This window comes from Rhinopithecus roxellana, chromosome 19 (assembly GCF_007565055.1).
Source record: "Rhinopithecus roxellana isolate Shanxi Qingling chromosome 19, ASM756505v1, whole genome shotgun sequence".
In the NCBI taxonomy this organism is placed as follows: Eukaryota; Metazoa; Chordata; class Mammalia; order Primates; family Cercopithecidae; genus Rhinopithecus; species Rhinopithecus roxellana.
In genome coordinates, this window is record NC_044567.1 from 72,933,803 (window position 1) to 72,944,018 (window position 10,216).

General features: G+C 57.6%; 1 protein-coding gene across 1 annotated transcript; it reads right to left on the reverse strand.

Moving 5' to 3' along the window:
• Positions 1 to 282: 282 nt before the first annotated feature.
• C1QL1 (complement C1q like 1) lies at positions 283 to 8,522 on the reverse strand. Its single transcript, XM_010354029.2, has 2 exons — positions 7,671 to 8,522; positions 283 to 957 (listed from the first exon to the last, which is right to left on the reverse strand). Exons 1-2 carry the CDS (start codon positions 8,265 to 8,267, stop codon positions 778 to 780), a joined length of 777 nt encoding a protein of 258 aa, XP_010352331.2. The 5' UTR covers positions 8,268 to 8,522; the 3' UTR covers positions 283 to 777.
• Positions 8,523 to 10,216: the final 1,694 nt, after the last annotated feature.

Sequence of the window (10,216 nt, forward strand, 5' to 3'; positions counted from 1 at the left end):
GGAGACTCCTCTGTCTCAAAAAAAAAAAAAAAAAAAAAAAAAAAAGGAATTTGTCCACCATGGAAGATGATGAAGTAACTGGGCTGCTTCCCATCCCAGCTGCCCAGGCCCACTTGGGTTGTGGTGGGCATTGGACCCTTTGGCAACTTCCTCCTGGAGCAAATTAAGTTCTGGCACCTGGTTTCCCCTAGAAACTTCCACCAGACCCTTTCCTAATCTGGAGGAGGGCACGGTCCGCGGTTCCCTCCCCCAACCCTCCCCGGGGCAAAGACTGAAACCCCCGCGGGGTGAAAATGTTTTTATTATAGCTTTGGTCAGACGGGGCACAGCCGGGCAGGGGCTCTGAGGGTGCTGGGAAGCAATCCAGTCCCCAACTCCCCCTTTCCCTGGGCGCGCCACCCCGGAGGGAGCCGAGGGCAGCTCATCTCAGAGCGCAGGAAGCAACCCCGCCGCCGCGACCTCTCCCCAGGCTGGGGTGGGCTGGCAGGCGGAGGTGGGCAGTAAACAGTCCTATTGTACAAATATATAGCACGGGCCGGGCGGGGGCGGTCAACCCCGGCCCCCGGGCACGGGGACAGGGCGCGCTGGGCCCGGCTCTGCAGCGAGCCGGCGGGAGGGCCTAGCTGTGGCCCAGGCGGTGGTGAGCACGGGCCGGGGGCGTCATAGCCGGGGAGGGCCGGGCGGCGAGCGGGTGGGCAGGGGGCGAGTCATCGTCTGCCTCGCCCGGAGGGGACCCCGGGGGGGTGAGGGACGTGGGTGGAGGGAGACGTGGGGAGCTCAGTCGGAGTAGATGATGAAGCCAGAGAACGTGCTGTATTTGTTGCTGTTGCCGCCGTGTGCTTTGCCTCCATCGAGCTTGATGAAGACCTCGTCGCCGGCGTCCAGGTGCAAGATCACGCTGTTGCTGGCGTAGTCATAGTTCTGATCCGCGTCCTGGGCAATAGCACTGGCCCGCACCTGCGGGTGGGGGACACGGGAGGGAGGGCGAGAGAGGAGGGAGGATGAGAAGGGAGGGAGGTGAGGCAGTCTCGTGGGGAGGACCAGCAGACCCTGAAACCTGGCCTGCAGCCTCGCCTCATCCCACCCGGTCCCCTTCCAATCGTACAGAACTTGTTTCAGGAGAGGGGCGGAGAGAAGCCCTGGATTTCTTGGGCAGGTCTGATCTGGGCCTGAATTGGGAGTCAAGGCAGTCTTCCTCCTTCACTCCTATAGGGCTTTCCATCCAGCTGGCCCAGAACCTCAATACCTCCAGGAAGCCTGAAAGCCCCTCCTTGCAAAGAGGAATTCTCTGGACCTCCAGGGGATGGAGGGCCTTCCCTTCTCTCATCATTCCTTCCTCTCTGCTTTCATAATGATGCCATCGTTTCAGCCACACCCGCTGGATCGTATGTCAGTGGATGGACACAAGGGCACACCTTGGCCCCACAGGTCAGGCAGCTGGATCAATGCCAGGCTGCCAGTCAGCAACCACTCTGGAACCAGGGCCAGGTCTTTGGTCTGAAGTGCATTCCAGAGTCTCCCCTGCTGCAGCAGTGAGACGGAAGGCCTGGTAACGCTTTCCCCTTTCAGGGCTTAGAAGGGGTGTGGGTGCCAGCCTCCATGGAGCTATAGCTATATACCTGTCACTACCCACCCAAAGAGGACTTGTAGCTCCTCCTATCTCACCTCAGGGTGGTAGAAAGGAACTGGGTGGGAAGAAGGGAATCCAAGCCTTACTTCCCTCTGGGATTCTCGGTCTGAAGTGACATCCTTGCTGGTCCCTGCCTTGATGGGGGATGGGGAGGAACAGGCAGGATAATGGGTCAAGGGAGCACCAGCATTTGGGTTTGGAGCCTGCTGTCACTTTTGGAGGCTCTGACTATAATCATAAGAGATTGTGTGGTGGCTGGGCATGGTGGCTCACGCCTGTAATTCCAGCACTTTGGGAGGCCCAGGTCGGTGAAAAATTTGAGGCCAGGAGTTCGAGACCAGACTGGCCAACACGGTGAGACCCTCATCTCTACTAAAAATACAAAAATTAGCTAGGTGTAGTGGCGCATGCCTGTAATCCTAGTTCCTGGGGAGGCTGAGGCAGAATCACTTAAACCCAGGAGATGGAGGCTGCAGTGAGCCAAGATCACGCCACTGCACTCCAGCCTGGGCGACACAGTGAGACTCAGCCTAAAAAAAAAAAGAGAGAGAGATTGTGTGGTGGTGAACAAATGATCTACAGACATTCTTCTAACAGGGATGGAAACCTAAGTCCTGACTTTGAGGATCGGGGCCTCTCCAGTGTATCCTGGGTAGAGACCTGGAAGAGAAGCGCCCTCTCCAGGACTGTGGCTTGTGGTGTGGGGAGGCTGCACTGAGTGGAGTTCTCTCAGTCAGGTTTCTCCATGGCCCCTCTCTATCCTGTCCCTTCACGGAAGGCAGCTCACCATCCCACCCTCCAGGGCTGAAGTCTGGGTAGAACCAAGCCAAATTAGGGAAGGGGCCCATCCTCTCTCCTGGACTGGAGGCAGCACTGCAGGTCAGCTGTGCCAGAGCTGCTGACTCAGCCGTGATGCTGCAATGAAGAGGACCCGACATATTTGCATGAGGGCTTCCCTTTAAAGCCCATCTCCAACCCTTCTTCTACCTCAACCTCCTCTTCCCAACCAGAGAAGAAACTCTTTGTGCTCTTAGCTGGGAAAACTGGTCTAGTTAAAGGTGGGAGGGAATAAATGAGAGGGGAGACGCTGTCTGCCAAGGAGCTCGGTTTCTGTGTCTAGAAAATGGATGAGAAGACTTTGCCTCACCACTGCCACCTCTGTAAAAGTCTTTTGATGATGAAGAAAAAAAACATTTAGATCTCGATGGGGCTTTGAGTTATTAGGGAAGAGCTGAAAGCAAACAGCCAACTTCTGTATTGTTCCCTGAGCCCTAATCCTGGTAGTATTTATTATTACGTACGCATTTCATTATCTTTGCTAGTAAATTACTACTAATAACAATTATTTTTATTGCCCAGATTAATTTAGCCTTAACTCATTAAAACAGTGTACTCCTTAATAGCCAAATCCATTGGAACAGAGTCATCTGTCATCAGGAATCTCCTGGTGATGTGACTGCATCAGAATTGTTATGTTTATTATTTATTCATCACCATGATTGTTGCCGTAATTATCCTAATTATCCATGGAGGCAGAGAGAATTTATGCCCTTCCATCCTTAGATGGTGGGGGATCCAGGGATGGAATCCAGGGCTCCCAATTCTCTGCCTGACTGGAGACAGTTGAAGTCTGCAGCTCCTCCTGGGGTCCAAGGGGAAGTGTGGGTAAACGAGGTTGCCAAGGAAGCAAGAAAGCAGGTTTGGGCCTTGGTATGAGGGAGTGCTGTAGAATCAGGTCCTCAAGGGCTGCCAGAAGGGGAAACTGAGGCAATGGTCTGACCAAGGGAACTGGGTGAGAGGGTATCCAGGAAACATGTTCCTGCCCGCAGATCAATGCTGGGGTCTTGGGTGTGCAGATGTGGCTCCCACAGGGGAGGCAGTGTAGCCCATGGGGGACGCTTGCATTTTCACATATTTACTGCATTCCTGCTGTGCCAGGCACTGTGCTCTGTGTTGTGAAAGGTATAGGGGCCAGAGAGGATAGCCAGGGGACCATCTGCCACCACCAGGGGAGAGGCTGATCTACTTAGGTCTTTTTCCTTTTTGAGACAGAGTCTCGGTCTGTCACCTAGGATGGAGTGCAGTGGTGCAATCTCAGGCTCACTGCAACTTCCGCTTCCCAGGTTCAAGTGATTCTCCTACCTCAGCCTCCCAAGTAGCTAAAATTACAGGCTTCCACCACCACACCTGGACTTTTTTTTTTTTTTTTTTTTTTATTTTTTAGTAGAGACAGGGTTTCACCATGTTGGACAGGCTGGTCTCAAACTCCTGCCCTCTGGTGATCTGCCTGCCTCGGCCTCCCAAAGTGCTGGGATTACAGGCATGAGCCACCATGCCCAGCCTTCTTAGGTCTTTATACCGCCACCTTCAATTTATATACGCCAGCACCTCTCGCCGCAGTCAGACTCTGTTGTCAAACCCCTTGCCCATTGGTGATACTCACCTCCCCACAGTCTGCTACCCTGGATAAGCAGCACCCTGACCACAGGCCCTGACATCCTCACAAACCCCCTGCCCAGTTTTTTAATTTTGTGTCCTCTCCAACCCACCTGAACTGTGGATCTTGGAGGCAGCTGCAGGCAACTCACCACACCCAGGGCCCCACTGCCAACCCAGAGTCCTTTCCCCAGGCTCCTCGCATCCTAGTGGCCAGGACTTGGTGCCATCAGGGGTGTTGATGCAAGGCTACCCCTAAGGACAGGGGCCAGTGGGCCTCAGATAAGGACAGAGGGAGCCTCAGTGCCAGGCATGAAGGTGGCACTCCCCATCCTGAACTTGCCTGGAGAAGAGGCAGAGCCCAGATTCAGCTCTGCCTCCCTAAAGAAATTCTGGAAGCCTCTCTACAGGCAGGAAGCCAGGAAGGAAAAGCGCAGTGCTCAGCATGGCCCCTGGTTCTGAAGTCACGGGAGATACAAGCTTCTCTCTTTTGTTCCCATCCATTGCCCAGTCCTGCCATTTTTTTTCTCTGCTTATTTAAATGTCCTCATCCACCTCTGAGCTGGCTTTCCCCTGCACTTGACCTTTCATTTTCTCCCTAGCGGTATCTCCTCACCTTGGGGACCAAGGTTCACCATCTTCTTCCCTGCATCAGGTTGGTCTGCACCAGGGTAGGCCCTACTGAAGCACTCCCTCCCAGCCAACACATTTGGGGACCGAAGTCATCAATTGGGCTCCCAGCCCATCTTTAACACAGTACTCGCTGGGGTGTGTGATTGTATGTTATGAATGTTCCCCCTGCATAGGCCATGAGGTCTTGGAGGGCAAGTGGACTGAACTCCTACAAAGCCTCAAACCTGGCTCCTAGTAGAGGCTCAAAACTAACAAGTGGGATGACTAGTGAGATCAAATGAGTCTCTTGGGCAATTTGGAAGAAGTCATAAAGGACATGGGAGAGGGGGCTATAGGCCCCACTATTTCTCCTGGTTTTCTTTCCTTTTTTTTTTTTTTTTTTTGAGACAGAGTCTTACTCTGTTGCCCAGGCTAGAGTACAGTGGTGAGATCTCACCTCATTGCAACCTGTACCTCCTGGGTTCAAGTGATTCTCTTGCCTCAGCCTCCCAAGTAACTGGGATTACAGGCATGCACCATCACACCCAGCTGATTTTTTTTTTTTTTTTTTTTTTTTTTTTTTTTTTTTTTTTTTTGAGACGGAGTCTCGCTCTGTGGCCCAGGCTGGAGCGCAGTGGCCGGATCTCAGCTCACTGCAAGCTCCGCTTCCCGGGTTTACGCCATTCTCCTGCCTCAGCCTCCCGAGTAGCTGGGACTACAAGGCGCCCGCCACCTCGCCCGGCTAGTTTTTTTGTATTTTTTTAGTAGAGACGGGTTTCACTGTGTTAGCCAGGATGGTCTCGATCTCCTGACCTCGTGATCCGCCCGTCTCGGCCTCCCAAAGTGCTGGGATTACAGGCTTGAGCCACCGTGCCCGGCCTAATTTTTGTATTTTTAATAGAGACGGTGTTTCGCTGTGTTGGCCAGGCTGATCTCAAACCCCTGACCTCAGTTGATCCACCTGCCTTCGCTTCCCAAAGTGCTGGGATTACAGACGTGAGCCACTGCGCCCGGCCTCTCCTGGTTTTCTTTTGAGGGAGCTGGTCTGAGTAACTATTAAGTGCTGGGCCTTTGAAACCCCTAGTTAAAGTCACCTCCTTTTTTCCTTTTAGCCTGTGGTCCCATCTCCAATGAGCACCCCTTCATCAGACTCTGTCAACACCCTGCCCCTGCTGGAGGGAAAAGGAGCTTTTGAGACTGGTTTTACCTCCCAGTGACTGAAGCAAGTTCCCCACTGTAAGCACACAGCATCTCCGGGACCTTTTCCTGCTTCATCTCTGGGGACCTGTGGGGACTTCCTGAGGTGGTGCAGGGTCTAGGGCCAACCTGTGGCCCGATGACTGCCTCCCTATCCAGGCAAGCCGTCGATCCTCTGAAACCTCAGCTCTATGTCTGCCCAAACTTCTTTGGGAAAGGAAGACTTCTATTGATGAAGGTGACATTGCTGCATCCCTTATTGGTGATTAATAGGGGGAATCATGGGGCTGTCTGCAGAATGAGCCTTTGCTGGATACTGGGGCCTCCCATTTGGTCAGGAACCAAGGACAAAGAGGAGAGACACAGGGATATCTGATAGACACACGTGGGAGAGAGAGACATACAAGGAATAGAGGAGTGAGGTTAGACCCGGGGAGGAGAGGCCAGAAACCCAGGGAGAGACGGAAAAGATAGACACAGGAGGGAGATGGACAAGAAACAGAAAAATAGAAGAAAGAGGCAGGGGAGAGGCAGAAACCAGAGAAAAGGTGTTGGGGGGGGGGCAGCAGCCAGGCAGAGGAAAGAGAAGAGGGGCTGACTTACAAGAACCTGGCAGGCTATCTGCTCACTTTCCCTGCTTGCCCCTGTCCCTGCCCCCAAGACTTGCAGACCCGCAGGCTGGCAGAGCTTCAGGGCAGTGCTGCCGTGGGAAGGGTTCCAACAAGGTCTTGCATCTCAATCGTGGGAGATTCCTTCTCAACTTCCACTAGCTCAGTTTTGGTTCTGACCAGCGGTCCCCTTCTTCTAAGAGAATGCTCGGCCTGACCACACCCCCAGGCCGCAGGCCACCATGAGTGGGAGCACTGGGAAGGGAGGTGGTATCAAGATAGCTGGCTAAAATTGTCACCCCGGGGCGGGGCTGGGTGGAGGCTGGTCCTGGGGTCGGCCATTCCAAGGAGAGCTACACGCACATGCGAGTCCCGGTACCAGAGTCCCCGACACACTCAGCGCTTTCCAGCTCCAGCGTCTTAGGTGGGGACAGAGAATGGAGAAGATCCCACATATCCCAGAGTCAGGAGGGGCTGGAGCGGGAGACCAAGAGGAGGGGGAGTTTCCATTTCTTACCCCGCCTCAAGAGGAAAAACTCCCCCTCCCCCCAGGCTGCCTTCTTGTTGGGGCAGCTCTGCTACAGTGGGAAAGAGCTCCCAACTCCCGGATTTTGCAGAGGGTGTCAGATCCGCCCAATGGTCCCTTCTCGAGGGCAGGGGACGCACTGCAGCCAGGGCTGTAAGCACCGGGCTCCCTTTGCCTTTGTGCCCCAAACATTTCCTGCAGCCACCCTTCTCCGCGTGCGCCCATGGCCAAGCGCCTAGGCGCCCGCGGGCGCGGATGCTGCTTCTCCCTATTCCATGCGCCAGAGCTCATCCTTGCCCTCCCCTTATCGCACGCTGGTGTCGGCCCTAATCCACTTCCCAAGGGGCAAGCCCCCAAGGGCAAGTCCGTGCACCTGGGAGCCCTGCGCTCTGACTAGTTGGGTTCGTTTCCCGCATTTCCAGCAGCGTTGCGACGGTGCCCAGCAGCGTCTGTCTTGGAGCGGGAGCCCAGGAACTGAGGATCGGAGATGTCCGCTGGCTCCGACCATCCCCACACGTGATGCCCAAGAAGGGTCGCTGTAGGGTGGGGTCCCCACCTGTGTCCGCCTGGTGCCCCCGCCAACTCCGATCAGGTACCCATTTGCCCCGGGCTCCCTGGGTGCCCTGCCCCCAGGCCAGCCCCATGCCCCCGCCTGGCCCACCTGGCCATTCTTGCAGAGGTCTGCCCACATACTGGTGCCGTCGCCGCCGCGCATGAGGACATGGTAGGTGAAAAAGTAGGTGCCGGGAATGTTGCACGTAAACTTGCCGCTGGCCGCGTCGTAGTTGTTGCCTAGGTTGGTGACCACGTCGTCAAACTTGAGCACCTCGTAACCCTCGTGGGGGTTCTTGAGGCCGGCGTAGAAGGCCACGCGCGGCACCGTGGTGTAGGTGGCCGTGCTGATGGCGCCGCTGCCTCCCGCGCCCGGCAGACCCGGAGGGCCCGGTTTGCCTGGCTCACCCTTCTCCCCCGGAGGCCCCACAGGGCCGGGAGGACCTGGGTCCCCGGGAGGCCCCGGAGGGCCGGGCTTGCCGGTGCGGCCCGGCTTCCCCTGGGGGCCCTGCACCAGCGTGGAAGGCGGGGGCGCGCCGCTCTGCTCGCTCAGGGCGTCGCCGCCGTCGGGCCGCGCGCCGGCGCCGGGGCCCCGCGCGGGGTAGGGGTCGCACACCATGCGGCAAGTACCCAGCATCTCATAGTGGCCGTCCGGGCCGCCGGAGCTCACCAGCACGGGAATGAGCACCACCAGCACCAGCAGCATCACCACGCCCGCGGCGGCCGCTAGCAGCGTCTTTCGGCCCGCGCGGAGCCTGGGGAGCGCCGGGCCGCCCGGCCGCGCCGTCGGGGCAATGGTGCCGGCGGGCGGGGGGCGCGGGCTAGACGCCCGCGCTCAAGGGCGGTCCGGCGGGGCTGCGGGCATGGGGCCGGGCCGGGGGCGCCGCGCTGCGCTGGCTGCGCTGCGGAGCCCAGCCGCCGGCTCCTGCCTCGCGCCTCCCTCCTGCTGCGCTGCCGGACTGAGCGCTGCGGCCGCAGCCTCCCGCCTCCCGCCTCCCCGCTGGCTCCTCCCGCCTCCTGGCGCCGGGGCCACCGCCCCCTCGGCCGGGCCCCGCCCCGCCCGCTCCGCGCGGCTCTGGGCTCACGAGGGGTGGGGCTGCGGGCGGGGCCGGCGCCTAATTGGGCCGCGGGCGCCTGGAGGTGGGCGGGGCAGAAGGGGGCGGGCCGCGGAGACCCGGGGCGGGAGCCGGGAGAGGAAAGGAAAGGGGAGACTGAGTACGCGGAGACCGAGACTCGGAAATGGGGTGGGGGCCGGGGTCCGAGAGACCTGAGAGGCGCTCCAAGGAAAGGGGAGAGTAGGGACCAAAGAGGGAACGGGAGAGAGGGCCACAGGGAGAGCTAGAGAAGCGTCGAGGGGATCGGGAAAGGAGAGGCCTCGAGGGTCGGTCACCAGGAAAACAGAGGGACGGGGGTCGCGACGGGCCAAGACCCGTAGGGGGCGGAAGCGAGAGGATAACGCCTGGGTCTGCAGGGGACAAAGAGAGTGATTGAGGGGAGGACGGAGCGGGGAGCGGGAAGGTAGGATGAGAAAGGGGGTTGTGACGCGAAGAAGAGGTTACAGAGGGGACTATTTGGCACTCAGGCCTCACAGACCACCCGTCTGGGAGATCCGGGGATCGGATGAATGCCTGTCCGGGGGCCCAGCGGAGCCCGAGTTCTGAGGGCGGCCGCCTCCTCCTTTCTGGCTCTGACTGTTCGGGTACCCGCCTCCCCCGTGGGGGATCAGGAGCTTCAACCCCCTCCTCACCTCAGCCCCTTCCTCACCGAACTGTGGCCAGGCTGCTTTTTCCTGGGCCCTTTTCTTCCATCTCCCTCTGCTCAATCCCTTTATCCCTGCCTCTGGACCAGGAAGAAAAGGGGATCCTAAAAAGGCGGGCACCCCCACATTATTTCTGCATGCTGACAGATGCAAATATGTCCCTGAGGGGTGACCCCCTTTTCTAGCCTCCAGGAGGAGGGGTGGATCTCATCCAGCCCCTCAGCCCCTCCTCCCTCACCCCCAGCCTCCTCCGCCGCCCCCTAACTCTTCTCCCCATCAGGCTGTGGGAGGCTCTCCTCTTCCTCAAGTGCAGCAAAGTGTTTAGGTTGCATAAACCGAAACGTGTCTGCTTCCATCAAAATATTTGTCACATTATCTGAGGCCCAGGTCGGGCTGCTCCACCGCTCCTCCTTCGCCCTCCTTTATCCGGCCCACCGGGGAGGATTCTGCCATTCGGAGGCGACTGGCGGCCGCTAAAGAATGACACCCCAGCCTCTCCTCTCCCAAGAGGCCCCTCCCGGCTCACACTCTCCTTATTGACCCTTCACCATGGGCAAAATTATTCCCTGGCCTTCCCTACCCAAGGTTGAGGTCGCTCACCTCATCCAGGGCTGGAGGAGAAGGACACGGGGACATCCAACGAGGGGGCTGTGAGAGAGGACCCTCCAAGCACTGATGGCTGAGGGAGTTAGAGTGACCCCACCACCACCAAGGAGGGAGCTAAAAAAATTCAGTAAGTAGCATTCATTCAGGGTTTACTCTGTACTAGACCCTGTGTTGAATGTTTCACATACATGATCACGCTTGATCTTCACATCAATCCAAAGAAGTAAAGTCCAACATTATTTTAATTTTACAGATGGAGAACTGAGGCTCTGGGAAGTTAAGAGATTTGC